General features: G+C 43.6%; 2 protein-coding genes across 5 annotated transcripts; one reads left to right on the top strand and one right to left on the bottom strand.

Annotated features, from left to right (window-relative positions):
- Positions 1–80: 80 nt before the first annotated feature.
- Positions 81–5,075, bottom strand: LOC121540895 (GPI mannosyltransferase 3). 4 transcript variants are annotated; one of them, XM_041850024.2, is made up of 12 exons: positions 4,868–5,074; positions 2,810–2,933; positions 2,588–2,705; positions 2,371–2,475; positions 2,118–2,248; positions 1,809–1,949; positions 1,648–1,699; positions 1,455–1,537; positions 1,118–1,182; positions 795–1,014; positions 488–668; positions 81–387 (listed from the first exon to the last, which is right to left on the bottom strand). In XM_041850024.2, the coding sequence occupies exons 1-12, from the start codon at positions 4,977–4,979 to the stop codon at positions 274–276; spliced, it is 1,446 nt and encodes a 481-aa protein (XP_041705958.1). In that variant the 5' UTR covers positions 4,980–5,074; the 3' UTR covers positions 81–273. The 4 variants fall into 4 exon arrangements, with proteins under 4 accessions (XP_041705958.1, XP_041705957.1, XP_041705960.1 ...); XM_041850023.2 differs by having other exon boundaries at positions 1,326–1,537; XM_041850025.2 differs by lacking the exon at positions 81–387 and having other exon boundaries at positions 506–633; positions 1,326–1,537; positions 4,868–5,075.
- Positions 5,076–6,748: 1,673 nt separating this feature from the next.
- On the top strand, positions 6,749–20,832 carry LOC121540896 (ras-related protein Rab-27A). The gene is made up of 5 exons (XM_045217881.1): positions 6,749–6,986; positions 17,409–17,581; positions 19,930–20,015; positions 20,162–20,265; positions 20,406–20,832. Exons 2-5 carry the CDS (start codon positions 17,429–17,431, stop codon positions 20,552–20,554), a joined length of 492 nt encoding a protein of 163 aa, XP_045073816.1. The 5' UTR covers positions 6,749–6,986; positions 17,409–17,428; the 3' UTR covers positions 20,555–20,832.
- Positions 20,833–27,269: the final 6,437 nt, after the last annotated feature.

Raw genomic sequence — 27,269 nt, forward strand, 5'->3', positions numbered from 1 at the left:
TGCTTTTCCCCCCCAAATATAGTGAACTGTCTGGCTAGGTGTTGCATTATTTTCAGCGTTTAAAAGATCAATCCGTTATTCCATTTGATAATTTATTCCTTTACAATACAGATCCATTTTGATTAACTTCCCAATGGCTCGTACCAATGGTCAAGATGGTTCTGTTCAGTGCATTTTGTAAACTAGGATACTTCTTCAAACTCATCCTTAAGATACATGAGTAAGGAAAATCATTGTGCTTCTTACAAATGTATTCTCTTCAGTGTTTTGTGTTCAGTGCCTTTGATAAACTAGGATGCTTTTTCCAACTCGTCCTTCAGGAACATGAGTGTGGAATATTTCTGTACTTCTCATAAATCTACTCCCGTCCAAGAATGCAGAGATCTCCTGAGGACAGAAAAAGCAAATAATACAAATTATTGTAACAGTGAAGGAGCTTTCCATTAGTCATTATTAGTCTTGAATTACAAAATGCAGAGTATCTAACCTTCTCCAGAACATCAAAGAACACGAGGTGGGTTGGCAGCATTGACTTATAAGGGAATGAGGTCCTCAACCAATGATGAGGATCAGCAAAGAATCTCTCAGCTTCATCTACATAGCTCTTGTCTCCTGTGAGATCTGGTGGACATTCTAGGAAACGCATCTTCATTGGACAGTGGATGTGACTACAAAAACAATGTATATTGATTATTTACTGCACTGCCTCTGTAGCTAAGCTTGTCACAGCACTTACTCATGCAAAAGGTCCATCAGTAAATAAGGCAAAAACATGAAAAAAATGGACTGCCTACCTGTAGAAAGGTGTAGAGTGACAGGGCATTAGAAAGAGGACTTCAGGCAGTGGAGGGGTTGAGGGATCGCTGTCGTCACACAGGGTCTGGAGGTGACCCATGACATCCAGTGTGCCTCGCTGGTGAAGCAGACCTGTGTACAGGGCTGGGACTAGGTTGGAGACCAATAAGGCACATGCGGCAGGCCGTCTCCAGGTTCTCAGATTCACCAAAGCTATCCCTGCAATAAACGAGGACCCCATGTCGTGCATAGGGTATGACTGTACGTTAGCAGTTTGGTTACTTGCAGTCATTGGAATCTTTCTGGAAATTGTAGCACTCACCACAAAATACCATGCAGAAAGGCAAAACAGGGTAGATGAATCTGAACTCCTTGTGCGCAAGACAACTGCATGGAGAAGAAAAACATGCAAATTCAGAAATTCCTTATGATATGAACAGTCTAATGTACAGATGTTTTTGGCCCATAAATTACAGTAAGTGCATTTTACATGTCACACAACATAGAAAGACAAAAGAAAAAGACCATACCTGTAAACCATTAATGTCCAGACTACTGTTATTAACATGATTCTGTATCTTTTTGAAGCCAGTGTGCATCCATATAGGAAGAAAGGAAGATGAGGGCCAATGACGACCACAAAGCCCTGAGTAAAGTACCAGTGCCATGGATGAGAGCCATAGAACTCAGCCACGTTGTGAAAAACATTAAACATCAGGAAGTTGTACTGCACCAGGGTCCACTGCGAGAGAAAATGGTTTAAGGCACTTGTGTTAATTAACACAGACATTACATCTTCTGATTTATAATTACCTATTTTAAAATTTTATTTTTAAACAATGCTTTTCCTACCTTTCCATAGAACATGCAGTCAATCAGAGTTGAAATCCCAAGAGTTAAAGCCCTATATGAAGGAGAGGCTCATCCAATAATTGAAGAATACATTATGTATGTCGTGAAAACCTCACTCTGCAGCTAAGGCACAATGGTCTTTATCAAATCATAGCACTCACCCAATGGGAAGGCAATGGTGAGTTATGAGTTTCAGCTTGTTATCTTCCTGCCAGAAGTGGTACACCAACAGAGGAAGCCACACAATCAAGGCTGTCGGACGAACAATGACTGCCAAGGCAACCAGGATCAAATATTTTGTACTGCGAAAGAAAACAAGCAAAATCAGTTTTAAACAGAATGTTATTAACGGAGTGTTACTAAAAGGAATACTTTTTGTAAAGGCATTTTGTAACTTGCCGTGTAGTGGGAAATACTTACAGATGCACACTATGTGAAATGGTTTTATGTTGGAGTTGTGTAGGTCCTACCTGTTGTGTGTTTTAGAGCCAGGCAGAGGATAGTAATAGAGAGCCAGAGTTGTGAGTGTGGTCTCCATGGTGTTGGTCAGGGTCCTGGTGCAGCAGTACCATGTGAACCAAGAACTGAGCTGGCAGAGGTACTAGTGACAACAACAACAACAAAAAAGAGAAAGAGGCTTTGTAACAAGGTTTCAGCCCACAAACCCAGAATTACAATAAGTCAAAAGGATATGAGACACAAAGAAGTGCATGTTGTTTTTACCGTCCATTTGGCAACGTCAGAATGCTCCAGTGATTGGATAAGACAGTAGAGTTTAATATCAGCCAATGCAGCAAGCAGTGCCTGCACAACTCGAGGTAGCCATACCTGCAGAATCCACAATATATACCGTACAGATTTTGACAATGGGGTCACATCCAATGCATTTTGCATCAGCACTATAAGTTGCTGCAAAAGATGATGTACAAATATGACTTACCAAGAGTTGAACTGCATCATAGGTGAAGAAGTGCAATATCTTATATATAGCTCCAAAGAAAAGAGGGTAGGAGAACCCTCTTATACCTGCTGTCCACTCCCACGTCAAATAGCCATAGGTGAAGTTATTAAGGATTTAGCAGAATACACATACTATTGTCCACAAGACAGTTATTAGAAGGTTACTACTTAAAGTTTCAAATGATTTTTGTTACAAGGATATTCAAAAACCATAAGGTGAGCGACTTCGAGGGACTGCCAGTATTCATCTGGGACAAAGCTGGTCTGGACCAGGAAGCAGTTAATGAGACGAAATGCCACAGTGAAGACACTGACCCCCAATACACCTAAGGAGAAGAAGAAAATAAAAACATGTCAGATATCTCTCCACCAGTTAGGCTGCCTGTGTTAGATGTGCATTGGTAATTAAATGCATTATCAACCAGTCATTTGAAAGACTGAAGCATTCTGAAACTGCAAGTACAATTGCATGCTCCTGGATCACCTGTTGCCTACTTCAATTTAAGTTGATGTAGCTAGCTAAGCTAGCGTTTGTCTTTCAAAATAAGCAATGTAAACTTCGCTTCCATTCTTACTTTTATCATCAACATCAGTTTGACATTTGCTCAGTCTGCTAGAAATACAGTGGGGGAAAAAAGTATTTAGTCAGCCACCAATTGTGCAAATTCTCCCACTTAAAAAGATGAGAGAGGCCTGTAATTTTCATCATAGGTACACGTCAACTATGACAGACAAATAGAGATTTTTTTTCTCCAGAAAATCACATTGTAGGATTTTTTATGAATTTAGTTGCAAATTATGGTGGAAAATAAGTATTTGGTCACCTACAAACAAGCAAGATTTCTGGCTCTCACAGACCTGTAACTTCTTCTTTAAGAGGCTCCTCTGTCCTCCACTCGTTATCTGTATTAATGGCACCTGTTTGAACTTGTTATCAGTATAAAAGACACCTGTCCACAACCTCAAACAGTCACACTCCAAACTCCACTATGGCCAAGACCAAAGAGCTGTCAAAGGACACCAGAAACAAAATTGTAGACCTGCACCAGGCTGGGAAGACTGAATCTGCAATAGGTAAGCAGCTTGGTTTGAAGAAATCAACTGTGGGAGCAATTATTAGGAAATGGAAGACATACAAGACCACTGATAATCTCCCTCGATCTGGGGCTCCACGCAAGATCTCACCCCGTGGGGTCAAAATGATCACAAGAACGGTGAGCAAAAATCCCAGAACCACACGGGGGGACCTAGTGAATGACCTGCAGAGAGCTGGGACCAAAGTAACAAAGCCTACCATCAGTAACACACTACGCTGCCAGGGACTCAAATCCTGCAGTGCCAGACGTGTCCCCCTGCTTAAGCCAGTACATGTCCAGGCCCGTCTGAAGTTTGCTAGAGTGCATTTGGATGATCCAGAAGAGGATTGGGAGAATGTCATATGGTCAGATGAAACCAAAATAGAACTTTTTGGTAAAAACTCAACTCGTCGTGTTTGGAGGACAAAGAATGCTGAGTTGCATCCAAAGAACACCATACCTACTGTGAAGCATGGGGGTGGAAACATCATGCTTTGGGGCTGTTTTTCTGCAAAGGGACCAGGACGACTGATCCGTGTAAAGGAAAGAATGAATGGGGCCATGTATCGTGAGATTTTGAGTGAAAACCTCCTTCCATCAGCAAGGGCATTGAAGATGAAACGTGGCTGGGTCTTTCAGCATGACAATGATCCCAAACACACCGCCCGGGCAACGAAGGAGTGGCTTCGTAAGAAGCATTTCAAGGTCCTGGAGTGGCCTAGCCAGTCTCCAGATCTCAACCCCATAGAAAGTCTTTGGAGGGAGTTGAAAGTCTGTGTTGCCCAGCGACAGCCCCAAAACATCACTGCTCTAGAGGAGATCTGCATGGAGGAATGGGCCAAAATACCAGCAACAGTGTGTGAAAACCTTGTGAAGACTTACAGAAAACGTTTGACCTGTGTCATTGCCAACAAAGGGTATATAACAAAGTATTGAGAAACTTTTGTTATTGACCAAATACTTATTTTCCACCATAATTTGCAAATAAATTCATTAAAAATCCTACAATGTGATTTTCTGGAGAAAAAAAATCTCATTTTATCTGTCATAGTTGACGTGTACCTATGATGAAAATTACAGGCCTCTCTCATCTTTTTAAGTGGGAGAACTTGCACAATTAGTGGCTGACTAAATACTTTTTCCCCCCACTGTATGATAGCTGCTATACCAAACAGGACATATACCATTATCAAGAGGACATGTATCTTCTTTACTATATAGTTGGGATTTTCGTTTCCTCAGTTTAACAGGCTCTGCTTTGCTTCCGATATTTAAGCGTGCACGAATCTTTTCCATCACTTAGATAAACTAAAACTAACTACATATTAGAGAATGTAGCTAATTCGAGCAGCACCAAAATCCAAATTAGTTCCGTGTTTGTGCTCGTAGGTAGATGACGTCAGTCGTTTCCTTGCAAAGGATATGCGATTGTCAAGATAACATTCGTGTGTTACATATCGGTGATGTAAAGTTATACAGCTTAGAATGTTATCTGTACCACTTATAGAACATACCATTTCTTTTATCAATTATAATATGCATTTTATGGCAAATCGCATTTCAGTTTATTGTTGTCGTTCATCTTGTCCCCTTTCATTCGCCGTAGATGCATGTTCGACCTTTGCACTTAAACCAAATGTCGCTTGCTAGCCAACGTCAGTTGTTTAATTGTTGGAATTGCTAGACGTTTTGGTCTCCACACACTTCATAAAAGATCGTGGTGAGTTATGTTAAAACAATTATGAAACCAATATAAGATTTGTGTCTCACTAGCTAGTTAGCTAGCTATGGCTAACAACCCACAGTTTTGTATAGAAGGCATAACGTTATAGCTTTTGGTAAAAATTTACTTTTTGTAACAGGTTAGAATTTACGCAGCAGGTTAGGATAACCAATTAGCATTCGTGTAAAAGTGTAGTGGGGAGATTTGCAATGTCACATGTTACAAAGAATCTGACATACCACCACAGGGACATACAGGATTCATGTCATTATTATGGCATGCTGTATCTAGCTGAGGTTCGAGTTTACATTACTAATACTGCATCATGCACACAATGTTTTACAAATGCTTACATTTCCTCCTCTGTATATGTAGCAGCTTGGTAATGTCACGAGATTTAAAATGTGGCATATCGTGTATGTCATGATAGGACATTCTACTGCACAATTGTGCCCCATGATGAAGGCTTTATGTGTGCTTCCTGCAAAAACGTAATGTACAACATCAGTGACAATGCAAGGCAAAACTTTTGGGTAATCTCTTCTATTCTTCCAGGATCAACGATGCAAGTGTAGGTGGGACTCCTGATCCAGAGAGAACATGTTTCGACGAAGGATACATTTTGCACAGATAGCCTTGGCCACTGTGCTAGGAGTTGCTGGGGGTGTTTATATATATATATAGACCCATGTTTGAGCCCCAGCACAATAACTATCTTCCAGAGACTTTGAGTCAACCGGAGGACAATTGGAGGCCCGAGAGCCAAGGACAGTCTGGAGACAGCAACAATGTGCCTGAGAGTCCTGGACAGTCTGAAGTCAATAGAACTGTGTAGGAGAATGTGGGACAGTCAGTGGCCTTAGCAGAAGTGTTTGTCAATTAATAATTTCAGTTGATTTGTGGTTTTGTGTGTAAATTACAGATCATGTGAATTGAATGTCAAATAAAACCCTTGTACTACTATATGTCAGGGTAGGTTTGTAAATGTCAAGCCTACAGTATTGTCAGCAAGAATATCTTATCACCGCCACCACAGGTTGAACTTTGCTCAAGGAACCACTTGGTGTCCTCATTTTGCCCTTATTACTGTTAGAAGTAAAGCACCTGTGGATCAGGCAGGGAATTATATTATATGTACCACCCTATGCAATCAAATAACTGAGGAAAATTATCCGACTGCAAGTTCTTTACAATCCACTACACATGTACCTTATAACATTCTTCCTAACTTTCTAACTTGTTTTTAACACCAGCATTTTAAAGGATCGACAGCTCTTTTTCTCAAGCCACAACATTCACATTTTAGTTCCAAAATAATACTCCTGCGCAGGAAAGGTATTTTTCCGTTCCGAACTCCCACGGAGGTCTTTTATGCGTTGGCGAGAGAGGGAGGGGCTGGCTTACTTCAACTGAACGGGAAGTGATGTTACATTGTGAAGAGTGTTAATGCAACAAATGCATCAAACAGGTTTAGTCAACTCAATTTAGTGAGCTCTTTTAAGAAATCAACCAATTGTCATCGCTTTTGATAGGGCGCTTCTACACGAAACACCAAGGAATAAAGTGAAGCGCAGACACTGGTAAGTTGAATTTTTCGAAAGTTACCGTAATAAATGTGTCTCAACATATGGAGCTGTTTAGCGGATTTGTTTCTCTCGACAGCTGTAACTGCAACATGTTACATTTTTCTCAGGATGGGATTACATTATCGTATAACGACCACATATATTTTCACTGAGGCTGCAGTGAAACGAAGTTATTTCCTGCTCACATTTACTAGGCCTACTTGAAGCCAAGGCTACTGAAAGTGCAATGAGAGTTCTTGTGTTTTTACAACATGCGATGTATGCCATTTTTATAGTGAATCCGAAATCGGAGGTGAACTCTTAAATTAGATAGGCCTACATTGTAACACAGGATAGGCTTCGTGCAGCCTGTACTTGATAGGGTAACAATACTACACTTCCATTGGGAATTGATGTCAACATTTCCTGATCACATTCGTTTTAAGCCTTCAGCATCAGTTAGAAAGGTAAGATTTATCTCCTGGTGGTGCACATTGCTTTCGCTACGTTGTCTTGTGTATCAATTTAATCCTCCCCTTCAAAACATTTATTTGATGACCCTTACAAAAAAAGATTGCAGTTTTGAAACTGCAGTAAAAGTGCATTAACTGCAGTCGACTGGTGTTTTTGGACGCAGTAATTGCAGAATAACTGCAATGCAGTTATACTGCACTCTAACTGCAATCTTTTTTGTAAGGGCACTGTTTGAGAGTGCAGTCAACTTAATGTAGTAAGCTAATAAAGGCTACACAGGTCTGTGCCAACTAACACTGGCAAATAGGTTTTCACATTAGAATAGTGTTGAATACAGCACAACTTACAGTATTATTTAATAGTTTTCCCTCACACTTTGTTCCAGTTGAAGGAACAATGAAGAGGGAAACTGTAGACGTGTAATGGGACATCATAATTACTACCCTTGTATTGACTACATTTATCTATCCATAAACCTGTATCCATTTGGCTGGTGAAACATCACCAGGTGTCTACCTCCCTAACTTGGTGTGGTATCATAGGAATACCGGTCTTGCATTTTAGCTGGAGATATGCCATGCAGAAAAAAACAGCTCAGACCAAACCAAGAATGAACGTTTTTAAGTAGTTGTAGGTCTCTGTTCATCTATTTTTATTTTCTCAAGGTTCAAACACATTCTGGACATGATTATCCAATACTTCATTTGGAATAAATTGGGTTGTCTTTAGTTTACTTTCCAGCTGTCAGCTATTCAAAGATGCAGCGACTTCTGTCTTGTCTGAGATTTGCGCAATTGAGCTTGAATTATGCTTATTAAACAGTGTCAATGGTAGAGTAAAACATTACCAGTCAAGACAACCACATGATGACAAACTGAGCTGAGGGTTATTAGATGTTGTTTATGTTTCAAGTAGGTTTTGTGTCAGTTAATCAATTTTCTTTGTGTGTGTGTGTGTGCCCAGGTACATTGTCTGAAATGTTTCTACTGATAACCGCAACCATAATCAAATAATAATTTGGTGGGTGTTTATATTTGTCGAATTGCACACATGTACAAGTGTGTATTAATATGCATGTATGAATTGGAAATGTGTGTTTTGCATATCCACACTCCACCTGAGACGCCCTCGGAGAGTGGGGTCATGGCCAGAGTCACTATTGTTCAGCACCCCTGGAGTAATTAGGGTTGTGTCTTCGAGCTAGCGATCTTCCAGTTACTAGCCCAATCCTCTAACCGCTAGGCTACCCGCCGCCCATCATAATCTGTAAACCGTTCCTCATCATCAAAATAACATCTCTTCACTTACAGATGTATACAAAATGATGTTACAAAATACTGCCTCCAGCCCTGAACATGAAGCCTGATAATATTTCAAATGCATGTTGGCAAGTCATTCTGTCAAGACATATCTGAGATGAGTGCTGTAGCATTGTGGTGCTGCAACACCCTTCATCTTGTGCAGTTTGCTTAAATTCATGTCATCTGCATATCCGCCTCCTCCTTCGATGAGTTCACCATTAGAGTTGGACAACTGCCCAGGGTGGGTACTTCAGCTCTACTGTTCTGAGAATGTCTGATGAAAGGCTTTGTTCTACTTGCTGGCTCATAATCTGGGTGGCCCTTCCTCTAACTAGTGTGAAATTAGCACTACCAGAGAACAAGGCTTTGCCTAAAGCCTTCTCTTTTAATCACTTTCACTTGAAGTTTAGGTTTGAAAGTAAACATACAATAACAACTTTGAAACACCTATTGGGAAGAGGACTAAGGCTGATCCTTGTTTGTGTAATAGCACAAAAAAAGGCAATAGGGTCTTCTGTTTTAGAACCAGGCAGGGGCAGCGATGTGAATCAAATCATTTGTGAAGCATGTAATTCATATAAGAACATTACATGCCAGGCAGGTGACCAGCCTCTCCTTGCTACTGAACAGCCTTTTTTATACAGAGTCAGACCGTAAACAACTTCCTTGATGTGGGAACAAATTCATGAACATAAGTGTAGGGAATCTGAATGAATGTTTACCTGCTATCAGTGACAGGCAGAGAGGTAGAACTAGCCAGTCAGTGTATAGCTGTGATTTCACTCAAAAACAAGTGCAGAACGCCTACTCAAGATGCTGTAATGTCTAACTTGCAAGGTTGTATTTCACACCTTGTTAAAATATTTCATACTGCAGTCACTGTAGTAGGCTTCCTCCAACAACTTTCTTTTGCTGCTCATCTGCAACACATTTCATCACAGTCATTCAGGTTTCCTTATAGAAGCTGTGATAAGATTAGTCTCATGACATGACTTTTCTAGAAATTAGTTATTGTTTTATTTATTTTTAACTTTCTTTGTCCTATCCTACCTATTTAAAGAAGCCTACTACTTCTTACCCCACACTTCAAAAAAATGATTTCAGTAAAAACAAACTAAACCAAACTCATTTTGCATAATTAGATACACATATGTAATTTAGGCTTTTGTTTATTGTCTACAGACTGTAGCTTAGGGAAGGATAGGCAGTTTGATGATAGTGCCTAGTGAAAGTCTACACACCCCTTGCACAGTCTTCACATTTTGCTGCCTTAAAATTTAATCCGAAAAGGGATTCAAATAGATTTTTTCCCCTACCTATCTACACAACCTTTTCCACGTTTTTAAAATAAATTAAAATTATATAACATTTTCCTAATTGTAAAAAATATGTATTGATTGCGTGTGTCTTCACACAACAGCTGTGAATAATTTTGAATAAGATTGTACCAACTTTGCCCAACTCTTAAGGCAACATACAGGTAACTTCCAAAATAATGAAAACACTTGTGTAAATAAGGGATACAAAGTATTGAAAGCAGGTGATTCCACACAGGTGTGGTTCCTGAGTTAATTAAGCAATTAACATCCCATGTTTGTATGCATGTGTCTGTGCCTATGTTTGTTGCTTCACAGTCCCTGCTGTTCCATGAGGTGGATTTTTATGTTTTTTAAATCAAATTTTACTGCTTGCATCAGTTACTTGATGTGGAATAGAGTTCCATGTAGTCATGGTTCTATGTAGTACTGTGCGCCTCCCATAGTCTGTTCTGGACTTGGGGATTGTGAAGAGACCTCTTGTGTCTTGTCATGTCTTGTGGGGTATGCATGGGTGTTCGAGCTGTGCGCCAGTAGCTCAAACAGACAGCTCGGTGCACTCAACTTGTCAATACCTCTCATAAATACAAGTAGTGATGAAGTCAATCTCTCCTACACTTTGAGCCAGGAGAGATTGACATGCATATTATTAATACTAGCTCTCTGTGTATGTCCAAGGGCCAGTCGTGCTGCCCTTTTCTGAGCCAATCAACAAGGCATGTCCTACAGTCCCTTTTTACGGCACCTGACCACACAACAGTCATGCTGGCCTGTTCTGACCCAATCAACAAGACAGGTCCTACAGTACAGTCCCTTTTTACGGCACCTGACCACACAACTGAACCATAGTCCAGGTGCGACAAAACTAGGGCTTGTAGGACCTGCCTTGTTGATAGTGCTGTTAAGAAGGTAGAGCAACGCGTTATTATGGACAGACTTCTCCCCATCTTAGCTACTGTTGTATCAATATGTTTTGAACATGACAGTTTACAATCCAGGGTTACTCCAAGCAGTTTTGTCACCTCAACTTGCTCAATTTCCACATTATTTAGTTGAGGTTTAGGGTTTAGCGAATGATTTGTCCCAAATACAATGCTTTTAGTTTTAGAAATATTTAGAACTAACTTATATTCCTTGCCACCCACTCTGAAACTAACTGCAGCTCTTTGTTAAGTGTTGCAGTCATTTCAGTCACTGTAGTAGCTGATATGTATAGTGTTGAGTCATCCGCATACATAGACACACTGGCTTTACTCAAAGCCAATGGCATGTCGTTAGTAAAGATTGAAAAAAGTAAGGGGCCTAGACAGCTGCCCTGGGGAATTCCTGATTCTACCTGAATTATGTTGGCGAGGCTTCCATTAAAGAACACCCTCTGTGTTCTGTTAGACAGGTAACTCTTTATCCACAATATAGCAGGGGGTGTAAAGCCATAACACATACGATTTTCCAGCAGTAGACTATGATCGATAATGTCAAAAGCCGCACTGAAGTCTAACAAAACAGCCCCCACAATCTTTTTATCATCAATTTCTCTCAGCCAATCATCAGTCATTTGTGTAAGTACTGTGCTTGTAGAATGTTCTTTCCTATAAGCGTGCTGAAAGTCTGTTGCCAATTTGTTTACTGTAAAATAGCGTTGTATCTGGTCAAACACAATTTTTTACAAAAGTTTACTAAGGGTTGGTAACAGGCTGATTGGTCGGCTATTTGAGCCAGTAAAGGGGGCTTTACTATTCTTAGGTAGCGGAATGACTTTTGTTTCCCTCCAAGCCTGGGGGCACACACTTTCCATTAGGCTTAAATTGAACATATGGCAAATAGGAGTGGCAATATCCAAGTTGTCAGACCCCGGTGGCTTGTTGTTGATAGACAACAATAATTATTTCACCTCTTCCACACTCACTTTACAGAATTCAAAATTACAATGCTTGTCTTTCATAATTTGGTCAGATATACTTGGATGTGTAGTGCCAGCGTTTGTTGCTGGCATGTCATGCCTAAGTCTGCTAATCTTGCCAATGAAAAAATAATTAAAGTAGTTGGCAATATTAGTTGGTTTTGTGATGAATGAGCCATCTGATTCAATGAATGATGGAGCTGAGTTTGCCTTTTTGCCCAACATTTCATTTAAGGTGCTCCAAAGCTTTTTACTATCATTCTTTGTCATTTATCTTTGTTTCATAGTGTAGTTTCTTCTTATTTTTATTCAGTTTAGTCACATGATTTCTCAATTTGCAATACGTTTGCCAATCGGTTGTGCAGCCAGGCTTATTTGCCATTCCTTTTGCCTCATCCCTCTCAACCATAACATTTTTCAATTCCTCATCAATCCACGGGGATTAAACTGTTTTTAGTCATTTTCTTTAATGGGTGCATGCTTATTAGTAACTGGAATAAGCAATTTCATAAATGTGTAAAGTGCAGTGTCTGTTTGCTCCTCATTACACACCACGGACCAACAAATATTATTTACATCAACAACATAGGAATCACTACAAAAGTTATTGTATACACTATATTAGGACCAGCCTTTGGAACTTTGGTTTTCCTAGATATGGCTACTATATTGTGATCACTACATCCGATGGATCTGGATACTACTTTCAAGCAAATTTCTGCAGCATTAGTAAAGATGTGATCAATACATGTTGATGATTTCATTCCTGTGCTGTTTGTAACTACTCTGGTAGGTTGACTGATAACCTGAACCAGGTTGCAGGCACTGGTTGTGTAGATCAGTAAGATGTTTAAAAAAAATTGTTTTATCCCTTTTTAGATACAATTTTAAGGCTGCTAAATGTGCAAGGGGTCTGTAGACTTTCACTAGAGACTGTAAGCCTTTGGCCTACATGATTAGCATCCTCTGTAGCAGCCTGCTTTCACATGAACCTTTGCAGTTAATCTGATTACCATTGGAGGCGACTGGTGCCGCCTCAGTGATCCTAACCTTCGAAAAAGCAGGGCTGCCCGCAAGCCTGGGTGCCTGTTTCTCTGGGGAAAGCCTCTGTGAATGTGTCCCTGCTGGCCAGATTGTGTCCACTTATAGCAACATGAACTGCCTGGCGACCAAGAGATTTGAGACATATCATTTACTTGTAAAATAACACAGTTGACTGTCCTTTTTGCTTGACGAGGTCAATCGATTAGTGTGTGCAGGTAGTACTGTGCAGTTGTGCGGTGAAGCCTAGTAAGTCTGTCCATATACAAGCCTTTTAGAATGTAAGCCTGGCTATTCCATTTCCCACTGGTGAACAGCTCAGAGAGGCTGGAGATGGGGTGCCGCAAGTCCAGTCACAGTGTGTTCATCACAGAACTTGATTTTGCTCCAGACTTTAAGCAGCTTATTGCTCAGGATGAGGGTTTTAGCGCTGGACAGAGTGAAAGAATGTGGGACGTGTCTGAATGCCTTTCCATGCTGTGGTCATATGATGGACTCTGCTTTCAGTGGGAATCACACCCAGCTTGTTCCCTTGAATATAATTTGATGGGTGTCTGTGTTCAGCTCATCTTGTGTCCACGATATTCTTTCTCATTCACAGGCGTCAACTTTCTAGCTATGATATAATAACTCTGTAGTAATGCATGGCACTATAGCTTTGTGTAATACATTTTGTATCTATCAAAAACACATTGATTAATTCTGATTTGTTTACACAAACTATTTATGGACCATGACCAATCATGCCAGTGAAAACTCCAGATGCCCAGACAACGCTCAATACAATTTGAACTCAATTTTGACAACTCTATGGAAGAACTAGTTTTTCTTGTGAATTTTTACAGTCCGTTGATCAATTGCGTAATTCTTGGTCTTATTTGCCTAATTATCGCCAATTAATCCTCTCATGTAGAATTTCAATCTGTAACAGTTGCCCCAAATAGGAGACTATCCACTTTTACCAAGCAAGCAAGTGAAAGTTTACCTCGGATGGGGCTATAGCAGGATCTGAGTTTGAGTATTTCCTTTCTGTTTCCTTATTGAACATGCTTAGAGGCAAATTTAGTTTTCTTTCAGATAAAAAATGTGTGTTTCCTGTTACTGTGTCAGAATACTTACAACATGACCATGACAAAAGAGCTGTAGGCTAGACTCTCAAAAGACAGACAGACAGGCGTGTCTGTCTCCAACATAGTTCTAAAATGTTTGTCCTTGGATTAACTGTTTCGCAGGCACTCTACCCTGCTAGCAGAAAAATCAACACTCTGAAAATGTGCTCATGATTTAATTACATTTGTCTGAATTTGAAATACACTACATGACCAAAGGTATGTGGACACGTGCTCGTCCAACATCTCATTCCAAAATCATGGGCATTAATATGGAGTTGGTCCCCCCCTTTGCTGCTATAACAGCCTCCACTCTTCTGGGAAGCCTTCTTCTTCCTGCTCGCCTGTGCTGTGGCACAAATTCGAACTGCTCTCGGACTCACATATTGCTGTTCACTGGACCTTATGATCACTCAGCTGATGCCTGCTGGACTGTTCCTTTACACGGTGTCCTGTTTATCTGTTTAGCCTCGGCCCAAACTTTATCACCATTACCAGTTGTTGTCTTAGCTCTCTCTAATAACACCTGTGATGCTTTATGCCTCTCTCCTATGTCAATATGCCTTGCCTATTGCTGTTCCAGTTAGTTCTTATTATACAATTTCACTGTAGAACCCCAAGTCCCTCTCAAACTGCCTCAAATAGTTCCTTTGTTCCACCCCCCCATACACGCCGAGACCGGCTCAATCGGTGCCTCCAGTGATGCTATCTCTTTCATTGTTACCCAACGCTTAGGTTTACCTCCACTGTACTCATATCCTTCCATATCCTTGTCTGTACATAATGCCCTGAATCTATTCTACAACGCCCGGAAATCTGCCCCCTTTATTCTCTGTACCCAACGCACTAGAAGACCAGTTCTTAAAGCCACAATCCAAACTAGATGCCCTCAATCTCACACAAATTATTAACGAACCTACCAGGTACAACCCTAAATCCGTAAACATGGGCACCCTCATAGATATCATCCTGACTAACTTACCCTCTAAATACACCTCCGCTGTCTTCAACCAGGATCTCAGCGATCACTGCCTTATTGCCTATGTCCGTAACCGGTCCGCGGTCAAACGACCACCCCTCATCACTGTCAAACGCTCCCTAAAACACTTTAGCGAGCAGGCCTTCCTAATTGACCTGGCCCAGGTATCCTGGATGGATATCGATCTCATTCCGTCAGTAGAGGATGCCTGGTTGTTCTTTTAAAAGTAATTTCCTCTCAATCTTAAATAAGCATGCCCCATTCAAAAAATACAGAACTAAGAACAGATATAGCCCCTGGTTCTCCTCAGACTTGACTGCCCTTGACCAGCACAAAAACATCCTGTGGCGTACTGCATTAGCATCGAATAGCCCCCGCGATATGCAACTTTTCAGGGAAGTTAGGAACCAATATACACAAGCAGTTAGGAAAGCAAAGGCTAGCTTTTTCAAACAGAAATGTGCATCCTGTAGCACTAACTCCAAAAAGTTTTGGGACACTGTAAAGTCCATGGAGAATAAGAGCACCTCCTCCCAGCTGCCCACTGCACTGAGGCTAGGAAACACTATCACCACCGATAAATCTACAATAATCGAGAATTTCAACATGCATTTTGCTACGGCTGGCCATGCTTTCCACCTGGCTACCACTACCCCGGCCACCAGCTCTGCACCCTCCGCTGCAACTTGCTCTGAAGCTTGAGACTCTTATGTCCCTCACTAACTTTAAGCATCAGTTGTCAGAGCACCTTACCGATCACTGTACCTGTACACAGCCCATCTGAAATTAGCCCACCCAACTACCTCATCCCCATATTATTTATTTTGCTCATTTGCACCCCATTATCTCTATTTGCACATCATATCTTGCACATCTATCATTCCAGTGTTAATACTAATTGTAATTATTTTGCACTATGGCCTATTTATTGCCTTACCTCCATAACTTGCTACATTTGCACACACTGTATATATATTTTCTGTTGTATTTTTGACTTTATGTTTTGTTTTACCCCATATGTAACTCTTTTGTTTTTATCGCACTGCTTTGCTTTATCTTGGCCAGGTCGCAGTTGTAAATGAGAACTTGTTCTCAACTGGCTTACCTGGTTAAATAAAGGTTTAAAAAAGAAAATAAAAATGGCTTTCCACTAGATGTTGGAACATTGCTGCGGGGACTTGCTTCCATTCAGCCACGAGCATTAGTGAGGTCAGGCACTGATGTTGGGCGATTAGGCCTGGCTCACAGTCGGCATTCCAATTCATCCCAAAGGTGTAAGATGGGGTTTAGGTCAGGGCTCTGTGCAGGCCAGTCAAGTTCTTCCACACCGATCTCGACAAACCATTTCTGTATGGATCTCGCTTTGCGCACAGGGGCATTGCCATGCTGAAACAGGAAAGGGCCTTCCCCAAACTGTTGCCACAAAGTTGAAGCACAGAATCGTCTGTAGCGTTAAGATTTCCCTTCACTGTGGAACTAAGGGACATAGTCCGAATCATGACAAACAGCCCCAGACCATTATTCCTCCTCCACAAACTTTACAGTTGGCACTATGCATTGGGGCAGGTAGCGTTCTCCTGGCATCCGCCAAACCCAGATTCGTCCGTCAGACTGCCAGATGGTGAAGCTTGATTCATCACTCTAGAGAACGTGTTTCCACTGCTCCAGAGTCCAATGGCGGCAAGTTGTACACCACTCCAGCTGACGCTTGGCATTGCTCATGGTGATCTTAAGCTTGTGTGCGGCTGCTCGGCCATTGAAACCCATTTCATGAAGCTCCCGACGAACAGTTCATGTGCTGACGTTGCTTCCAGAGGCAGTTTGGAACTCAGTAATGAGTGTTGCAACTGAGGACAGATGATTTTTATGGTCCCATTCTCTGAGCTTGTGTGGCCTACCACTTTGCAGCTGAGCCATTGTTGCTCGTAGACGTTTCCACTTCACAATAACAGCACTTACAGTTGGCCGGGGCAGCTCTAGCATGGCAGAAATTTGACGAACTGACTTGTTGGAAAGGTGGCATCCTATGACGGTGCCACGTTGAAAGTCACTGAGCTCTTCAGTAAGGCCATTCTACTGCCAATGTTTGTCTATGGAGATTGCATGGCTGTGTGTTCGATTTTATACACCTGTCAGCAACAGGTGTGGCTGAAATGGCTGAATCCACTAATTTGAAGGGGTGTCCACATACTTTTCTGTATATATAGTGTAGTTTACAAATTATTTTCTACAGTCTCTGTTTTAAATTTGTATCAGGATATGTGCACAGTTTGTAAATTGCTTCCTTCATTGTTTGGTTTCTTTGTCTGGTTTTCAGGTCTGAAATAAGCACTCACTATGTCTGATGGGGACTATGATTACCTCATCAAATTCCTAGCCCTTGGTGATTCTGGAGTGGGGAAAACCAGCTTTCTCTACCAGTACACAGACAAAAAGTTTAACTCCAAATTCATCACTACAGTGGGCATTGATTTCAGAGAAAAACGAGTGGTAAGTTGATTGCCCTAGTCATACAATTTGTCATTAAAAACATTTGCGTGTGTCTGACCATTAATTTAATTATTCACATACAGGTGCTCCCCTGCCACCCGTAATGACCAATTAGTATGCTGCTTGGTTGAAAGAGTTAACATTTGAAATGGCCAATTATTCCATGTGAAATGTTTTGTAGTGCAGGTTTACTATTAACCATGGAAAGTAAGTAGGAGCTTCAAAACATTACTCCTCATAGTGCAAAAGATAGAGCGGTATAACTCTTCTTTTTTTGGGGGGGGTCTGAAACATATGAACCTGCAGATGTAGTATTATGTGTGGGTGTTGCAGGAATCTCCCAGACCAGGAAAGGATGACTAATATCACTTTAGTTCAGCAGCACCCTCCTAGAAAATAAACACTTCACACCACATAACCAAACACCAGGGTAATTTAGGCATAATCACTCATGCTGTGTATATTGTAGAGATTATCAGGGCAAACATTTTCCATCTAAATGTTTAGGTTCTCTTTGGGTTGCAATATAATATATGTAGGATGACTAATGGGAAAATATATTTTTAGGCCTCATAGCCAGATGACCTCACACTTCTTTATATGGGTATAATAACTTTACATTTACATTTACGTCATTTAGCAGACGCTCTTATCCAGAGCGACTTACAAATTGGTGCATTCACCTTATATATATACAGTGAGGGAAAAAAGTATTTGATCCCCTGCTGATTTTGTACATTTGCCCACTGACAAAGAAATGATCAGTCTATAATTTTAATGGTAGGTTTATTTGAACAGCGAGAGACAGAATAACAACAAAAAAATCCAGAAAAACGCATGTCAAAAATGTTATAAATTGATTTGCATTTTAATGAGGGAAATAAGTATTTGACCCCTCTGCAAAACATGACTTAGTACTTGGTGGCAAAACCCTTGTTGGCAATCACAGAGGTCAGACCTTTCTTGTAGTTGGCCACCAGGTTTGCACACATCTCAGGAGCGATTTTGTCCCACTCCTCTTTGCAGATCTTCTCCAAGTCATTAAGGTTTCGAAGCTGACGTTTGGCAACTCGAACCTTCAGCTCCCTCCACAGATTTTCTATGGGATTAAGGTCTGGAGACTGGCTAGGCCACTCCAGAAACTTAATGTGCTTCTTCTTGAGCCACTCCTTTGTTGCCTTGGCCGTGTGTTTTGGGTCATTATCATGCTGGAATACCCATCCACCACCCATTTTCAATGCCCTGGCTGAGGGAAGGAGGTTCTCACCCAAGATTTGACAGTACATGGCCCCGTCCATCGTCCCTTTGATGCGGTGAAGTTGTCCTGTCCCCTTAGCAGAAAAACACCCCCCAAAGCATAACGTTTTCCCACCTCCATGTTTGACGGTGGGGATGGTGTCTTGGGGTCATAGGCAGCATTCCTCCTCCTCCAAACACAGCGAGTTGAGTTGATGCCTAAGAGCTCCATTTTGGTCTCATCTGACCACAACACTTTCACCCAGTTCTCCTCTGAATCATTCAGATGTTCATTGGCAAACTTCAGACGGGCATGTATATGGGCTTTCTTGAGCAGGGGGACCTTGCGGGCGCTGCAGGATTTCAGTCCTTCACGGCGTAGTGTGTTACCAATTGTTTTCTTGGTGACTATGGTCCCAGCTGCCTTGAGATCATTGACAAGATCCTCCCGTGTAGTTCTGGGCTGATTCCTCACCGTTCTTATGATCATTGCAACTCCACAAGGTGAGATCTTGCATGGAGCCCCAGGCCGAGGGAGATTGACAGTTATTTTGTGTTTCTTCCATTTGCGAATAATCGCACCAACTGTTCTCACCTTCTCACCAAGCTGCTTGGCGATGGTCTTGTAGCCCATTCCAGCGTTGTGTAGGTCTACAATCTTGTCCCTGACATCCTTGGAGAGCTCTTTGGTCTTGGCCATGGTGGAGAGTTTGGAATCTGATTGATTGATTGCTTCTGTGGACAGGTGTCTTTTATATAGGTAACAAACTGAGATTAGGAGCACTCCCTTTAAGAGTGTGCTCCTAATCTCAGCTCGTTATCTGTATAAAAGACACCTGGGAGCCAGAAATCTGTCTGATTGAGAGGGGGTCAAATACTTATTTCCTTCATTAAAATGCAAATCAATTTATAACATTTTTGACATGCGTTTTTCTGGATTTTTTTGTTGTTATTCTGTCTCTCACTGTTCAAATAAACCTACCATTAAAATTATAGACTGATAATTTCTTTTTCAGTGGGCAAACGTACAAAATCAGCAGGGGATCAAATACTTTTTTCCCTCACTGTATATATATATATATATTATATATAACTCTGTCTCTGTCTGACAGGTATACAAATCAAATGGTCCAGACGGGGCAGCAGGCAGAGGACAGAGGATTCATGTTCAGCTGTGGGACACGGCGGGACAGGAGAGGTAAGCCAATCCAAAACTCATCTCCCACTGACACTCTTGCTCAAGCCCTCACTGGCTCTCAGCTAGTTGTTGGCAGCTTTCAAATGCTTACTTTCTCCAAGCTGAATGAAGCTCTTTACAAGGTGTTTTTTCTTGTGTGGTGTCAGGTTTCGGAGTTTGACAACAGCTTTCTTCCGAGATGCGATGGGCTTCCTCCTCCTGTTTGACCTCACCAATGAGCAGAGTTTCCTCAATGTCAGAAATTGGATGAGTAAGTCCTCTGTGGTTGTCAGAATCTACATGTACAATCTCTTGAGTCTCCTATTGACATCTAAAGGTGTGTGCAGTGTCTTAACCACTATCTTTAAATCGGGACTGTTGGGCTGATGACTGGCTTATTCTCTTTTTCAGGCCAATTACAGATGCATGCTTACTGCGAGAATCCAGACATTGTACTCTGTGGCAACAAGTGTGACCTGCAGGAGCAGAGGGCAGTCCGTGAAGATGAGGCCCGTGAGCTGGCAGAGAAGTATGGGTATGTGTCCCTTACCTGTGCCTAACCCTCCCTGAAACATTTGCCAAGAAGGCAGTGGCTGATGTGTGTTTACACAAGACTGTGCAGGGGAATCTCGAACGATTCTAAATGTTAGGCTAGGTTGGTCCTTCTGGAAAGGCAAATATTTACACACCCATGTAAAGTATCCTGCTTGTGACCTGAAGATACACATTTAGTGAATACAAAGGGATTATATATGGACCTCCTATGTTTTGCTAAATCTAACAAATGCACCATATTTGGGGTCAAAAGCCATGTTGTAAGAGACTATGGCCTTTATTTTAACAAACCTAAGATGCTGACTAGACCGGGCATGCACGTGCGGCATCGCACGCATGTTGATTTTGTCCATCCACACCAGACAAGATCAGGACACGCATGTTGAAATATCAAAACAAACTCTGAACCAACTATATTAATTTGGGGACTGGTCAAAACACATGAAACATTCATGGACATTTAGCTAGGTAGCTTGCTGTTGCTAGCTAATTTGCCCTGGTCCTTTTTTGTAGATCTTTGTAGAATTTTGACCCATTTTGAGTCACACAAAATCGTGTGTTCTCTACTCCAACAATTAATCCACAGATAAAAGGGGAAACCTAGTTAGTTTCTAGTAATCTTATATGGAGTTTGGCAACCAACTTTGACTGGAGTGTGGACCTCAGTTCATCTTTCAATCACCCACGTGGGAATAAGCACCTAAAAAAACAATGAGGAGATGGGAGAGAAGGGATTTGCAGCGCCTCAAGCATCAAAATAGAACCAAGTTCTATTTTAGCGCCTGGGTATGCAGGCGCTCATTGATGCACGCAACGCGGGCAGTGTGGTCAGCATGTAATGCAATGGTAAATGTAAGCGCTGGCGATAGCTCTAATACTGTAGGTTGAGGGGTGTGTCAAATATTTTTGCTATTTTCACAGCTAATTATGAGTGCAATAGCTGGCGGTGGCAGGAAATGGCTGGGTTTTGATGAATAAACAAGTTGTAGGTGTGAGGATAACTTGGTCACTCACTGGCCAATCAAGGCTGCATGTGTTTCTCTCAAATTCTGTAGGTTATTGAAGGTCTTTGCATTGTCATCAACTCAACTCATCAATTCGGCTGGGGGCACGGAATATTCTGTCCTAGTCCATTGTAGATTAATACTACAGTTTATTCAATAGCATAAGTAGGGAATGATAGCAACAGGAAAAAAAAAAAAAAAAACATCCAGTGTTTGCTCAATATGTTTGGCGTGTTAAGTCAACCGTAGCCGGTCGTAGCCGGCCGTGACCAGGAGACCCATGTGGCGGCGCGCAATTGGCCCAGCGTCGTCCAGGGTAGGGGAGGGAATGGCCGGCAGGGATGTAGCTCAGTTGATAGAGCATGGCGTTTGCAACGCCAGGGTTGTGGGTTCGATTCCCACAGGGGGTATGAAAAAAAAAATGTAAGTCGCTCTGGATAAGAGCGTCTGCTAAATGACGTAAATGTTAAGTCAACATTGTTATAATTGGCTTCAATGAGTATAGGCCTTTAGGTATCGCACTTATAAAATAAAAAATACAAGGCTCCCTTAAGTTGTATTGTTTGTGTGAGGCACATTCTCAATAAGCAAAATATAGCCTAGGCCTACCGTTGATCCTGCATTATAGGACAGAAATATTTTAATAAGTTTGGAGGAGCGTGTCTTTGGTAACTGGACAGGGTAGGCCTATCTGAATTGTGAATAATGAATATCAAAGCATGTCGGCAAAAGCCTCATTAGTAGACCATTTAGAAACGTTTTATGGATAGGCGACTTGGTGAATGCATGGCCAGGATAAGAAAGACATCATCAGACGTATTGTTGTTGAACCAGCTTTCGTTGTAGTAGGGTAAGGGTAGCTTGTTTTTTAATCAAACGAAAGGGAAAACAAGCAATTGTTACACGGAAATAATGTAAATGTTTCTAAATACGAGTGTCAACGGATTATCTAATCTCTCGTTCCATGATGGGCATATAGCCTACATCCAAAATAATAACCGGAGCTGGCTAAAATAATGTAATAGCTGTTATGTATGGTACGACGTGCTGTACGTCGTACTGTACGTTGTTATGGTTTACGACAGTGTGCTGCGTTACGGATGAATGGGTTGTCAGAATGCGTGGCACATGTCATTAAACGACAGAGTGATGTTCAATGTGAAACTGTGCAGATGTCCGTTCTTTTACAACTAGGCTAGATATAACATTGGCGACGAAGATGGCTGAATTCAGTTTACCACCGCCAGCACCATTCCTCGCCGTGCCTGGCGAACCTCCAGTCCCGTGGAATAACTGGCTTGATAGTTTTAACACTTATTTAGAAGCTATGGACTTTTTCTACAATCTCCGACAAGCGGAGGACAGCACTGCTCCGTCACTGCCTTGGTACAGAGGGACAGAGGATTTTCAGAGCGCTTGGATCGGCTCCTACATTCACTGCTGCAGTCAGCCTCTTACGGAACCACTTCGCCGGGAAAGAGCGAGTGCTCCTCCGACGCTTACCGGCTACGGAAGAGACACCAACGGCCGGGTGAGTCCATTCAAAGCTACGTGGCTAATCTGAGGGATTTGGCTAGCTCTTGTAACTACGGGACACTTCAGGACGAGATCATCAGGGATCAGTTGATAGAGGGACGTTATGTGAAAAGACAAGGGAGAAACTGCTTTTGGAATCGGATAATTTACAACTAGATGGAGCTATTAAAATAGCACTCCAGGTTGAAGCGGCGTTGGAATGCTCTTCTATGCTAACAGACAGCTCTGCAGCATACACTCGGCCCCCAGCCATTCTCACACAGCAGCTTCAGCCCGAGCAGGCGCACTACAACGATCACGCGCTGCGCACGCCCCCCAGCGTCGATAGCTGCATGGACACAGACACCGACATGCCCGTGCAGCAGGCACACAGACAAACAAACAGAACTAGCTGTGGCAACTGTGGGGCTAGCTCTCACAATTCAAGGGCTTCAAACTGCCCAGCCCGTGGGAAAATATGCAAGAACTGTTCAAAATACAATCACTTTGCGAAAGTGTGTCGTTCTGCCCCTGCTACTAGCTCCACCCAGAACAGGCCCTTCGTTTCATCTCACTCTCAACATGAACACACGGAAATCCGAACCGTCTCCACCAACCATGTGTCATTCAGGACATGCACTGTGCAGCTGGGTGAGGTGGGTTTGCCTTTGCTGCTGGATACTGGCGCTGCGGTGTCGTTGCTCAACCTTGCCACTTACTACAAGTTTTTCAGTCACCTACCACTCCAACAGCCCTCCACTGCCCTGTGTGGGTACGGTAGATCTAAGATAGACATTGTAGGCACCCTCCAGGTCCCAGTACACTACGGCACCAAACATCTGCCATCATTCACATTTCATGTTGCAAAGCGGGGTGCCAACCTCCTGGGCCTCGACCTCTTCACAGGCTTGGGATTCACACTGAGAGATGACAGTGGGTCAGCTATCTACCAGGTTACCTGCACATGGCAACAGAACTGGCCGACTCTGTTTGATGGACTGGGCTGCCTCACAGCCTTTACTCACAGGCCCCTAGTGAATCCGGAAGTGACCCCAGTCATGCAGCCCCCTGCGGCGCATTCCCTTTGCACTGCGTGATGATGTCACAAAGATCTCCAGTCACAGTTGGATGCAGGCATCATTGAGCCAGTCAACGCTGCCCCCTGGATTTCAAACTTGGTCATTGCAACCAAAAGTCCGGTGGAATCCGGACCTGTGTGGATCTCCGTGCTGTGAACAAGGCCGTTGTCCCGGATAAGTACCCTTGCCTACAGCTGAGGAGCTGACCACACAATTCCATGGCTCCACGATCTTCACGAAGCTTGACCTTCGTCAGGGTTATCTTCAGGTACCCCTCCATGCAGCTAGCAGAGACCTCACGGCCTTTGTCACACACGCTGGCGTGTTCAGATATACACGCATGCCTTTTTGGACTTAGCTCCGCCCCCAGCTGCTTCCAGAAGGTGATGAGCACCATCCTCGCTGGAATACCTGGGGTGGCGGTCTATCTGGATGACATCGTGGTCCACGGCCCTGACCTCCACATCCATGATTATCGACTCCACAGAGTATTCAGTGCTCTACTGCGGAACAACCTGACCCTGAACGGTGGAAAGTGCACCTTTGCAGCTCCAGCCGTCGTAGTTTGTGGGCTTCCGCCTGTCGGCCAAAGGCATTGCCCCACTCATGTCGAACATTGAAGCCGTCCACCGGATCCCCGGAACCGACCTCAGCCTCTCAGGTGGCCTCATTCTTGGGCATGACAGCTTACTACCTCCGGTTTCTGCCCCACTACTCTCAGACCACAGCGCCCCTTCGCCAGCTCCTCAAGAAGGATGAGCCATGGGCCTGGACGGCAGCCTGCTCAGACGCGGTCCGCTCACTGAAGAGCCAGCTCACCACAGCCCCAGTCTTGGCTCACTTTGACCCCGTCTGCCACACCATTGTCACATGTGACGCCTCAGCTGGAGCACTAGGAGCTGTCCTCTCACAGCTGCAGAATGGCATTGAGAGGCCCGTCGCCTTCGCCTCAAGGGCCCTGAGCCCCACAGAACAACGGTACTCTGTGGGCGAACGAGAAGCACTGGCCTGTGTCTGGGCGTGCGAAAGGTGGCACCTCTACCTATATGGCCGTCTGTTCACACTCCCGAACCGACCACCAGTCCCTCACAACGCTTTACTGTCAGCATCAGGAACTGGCCACAAGCCACTTCGGCTGCACAGATGGGCCGACCGCCTCAGACAGTATGACTATCAGCTGAAGTTCACTCCGGGGAGGGATAACGTGGTGGCAGACCTCCTCTCACGCTCCTTTGACGCTCCTACTCCAACCGTCTTGCCAGACGACAACGAAACAGAGCTTGTACAAATGCTCTACGCTCCTCTTCAGTCAGTCGTCTCACTGGAGGAGCTGAAGCAAGCATCGGAACAGGATCCCACACTGTCTACCCTGCGCACCTACATACGCACTGGATGGCCAGCACATGTGCCGGAAGAGCTGGCGACTTTCGCCAGAGTGAAGCACTGAACTTTCTTGCTGGGAAGAAGTCTGTGTCTCTCGAGGGTTTTGCACTGTGGTCCCCGAGTGGCCTGCGTGCGCGCGTGTTCTATCCATGGCGCACGAGGGTCACTTGGGCATAGTCAAGGTCAAACAGCGATGTCGAGACCTTGTGTGGTGGCCAGGCATCGACCACGACATTGAAGCCCTGGTCAGGGATTGTGCTGCATGCCTCCTCAGTGGGAAAACAGGACAGTCCGCCCCACCCCCCTGCAGCCTCTCGCATGGCCGTCCCACCCCTGGGAGCACATCCAACTGGACATCTGTGGCGAGATCCATGGACACGCAGTCCCTCACCATCAGCGCTTCCTGGTGGTGGTGTATGACCTCCACTCTAAGTGGCCAGAAGTGGTTCCTGTCGGAACTGTCACAGCACAGGCCATCGTGGACATCCTAGACAGCCTGTTCACAAGGTGGGGCCTACCCCTCACCCTTACCACGGACAATGGGCCCCAGCTAACCTCTGCCGAAGTTCTCCTCATATCTCAGCAACAAGGGAATCAAACACATCCGCACGGCCTACTACAACCCACAAGCTAACGGAGGGGTGGAACGCTTCAACCAAACGCTGAAGAACGGCATCAGAGCGCACCTGGTCCAGGGGTGCACGTTCCAAACTGCTTTGAATCAAACGCTAATGCACTACAGAGCAAGCAAACACACAACAACACAGGTCTCCCCGGCATCCCTCATGCTAGGTCGTGAGATGGAACTGCCACTGGACAGACTCAGAACACAGAGAGTAGCAGAACCGGCGACTAGGCGCACCCAAGAACAGCAGGCAGTGACCAGGCACCAAAGAGCAATGAAACAGCGTTTTGACAAGGCACACAGGGTGAAGAAGTCGATCATTCAAGTGTCAGACTGGGTCCGAGCCCGACGGCCTCAGCGGTGCAACAAAATGGCCTCATTCTGGTCGGACCCCTTGCAGGTCAGTCGACAACTGGGGCCCGCCACATTCATGATGAGCAATGGATCACGCTGGCACGCCAGCCGCCTCAGAAAAGTCCCTGCCCCTCAAGGAACACGAAGGCACACAAAAACAGACATGCAGGCCAGAGACGCCACCGGATGGACCTCCTCCACCACTACCACCTGAGCCCCAGCCTCTGTGGGTTCCCCAAGGGCCAGAGCCACAAGCGGTGACGGTGGAAGAAAGGCCTATGCGGGCACCGAACTCGCCCTGCTTATCTGGGGGACTACTTAACCTCTTTTCATTCTTAGGCTCTGTTAGGTGTCTTAGTCAACCTCCAGGTTAATGGACTGAACTGGCTAGTTTGGAGAGTCCATCCGTTTAAGGGTTAATGTTTATTTCTTACAGGTATCACTCTAGGTTCTTGCCCTATGGACATTTTATATATGGTACCAGTCCCTGGTTTTGGAAAGGGGGGAAATGTTATGTATGGTACGACGTGCTGTACGTCGTACTGTACGTTGTTATGGTTTACGACAGTGTGCTGCGTTACGGATGAATGGGTTGTCAGAATGCGTGGCACATGTCATTAAACGACAGAGTGATGTTCAATGTGAAACTGTGCAGATGTCCGTTCTTTTACAACTAGGCTAGATATAACAATAGCCTACGCAGATAAAAAGAGATGTCCGCTCACTGTTTTTCTGCTGCCAAACTTGATCTTGAGCCAAC

This window comes from Coregonus clupeaformis, unplaced genomic scaffold (genome assembly GCF_020615455.1).
Source record: "Coregonus clupeaformis isolate EN_2021a unplaced genomic scaffold, ASM2061545v1 scaf1263, whole genome shotgun sequence".
Taxonomy (NCBI): Eukaryota; Metazoa; Chordata; class Actinopteri; order Salmoniformes; family Salmonidae; genus Coregonus; species Coregonus clupeaformis.

Coding starts and splice junctions, on each gene's coding strand:
- LOC121540895 (XM_041850023.2), bottom strand. CDS start 4,979: ATGGAAAAGATTCGTGCACGCTTAAATATCGGAAGCAAAGCAGAGCCT. Junction 1,950..2,117: donor GGCTCTAAAACACACAACAG/GTAGGACCTACA, acceptor TTTCTTTCGCAG/TACAAAATATTTGATCCTGG. Junction 1,183..1,325: donor TGGACATTAATGGTTTACAG/GTATGGTCTTTT, acceptor TTCTCCATGCAG/TTGTCTTGCGCACAAGGAGT.
- LOC121540896 (XM_045217881.1), top strand. CDS start 17,429: ATGTCTGATGGGGACTATGATTACCTCATCAAATTCCTAGCCCTTGGT. Junction 20,016..20,161: donor GACACGGCGGGACAGGAGAG/GTAAGCCAATCC, acceptor GTGTGGTGTCAG/GTTTCGGAGTTTGACAACAG. Junction 20,266..20,405: donor CAATGTCAGAAATTGGATGA/GTAAGTCCTCTG, acceptor TCTCTTTTTCAG/GCCAATTACAGATGCATGCT.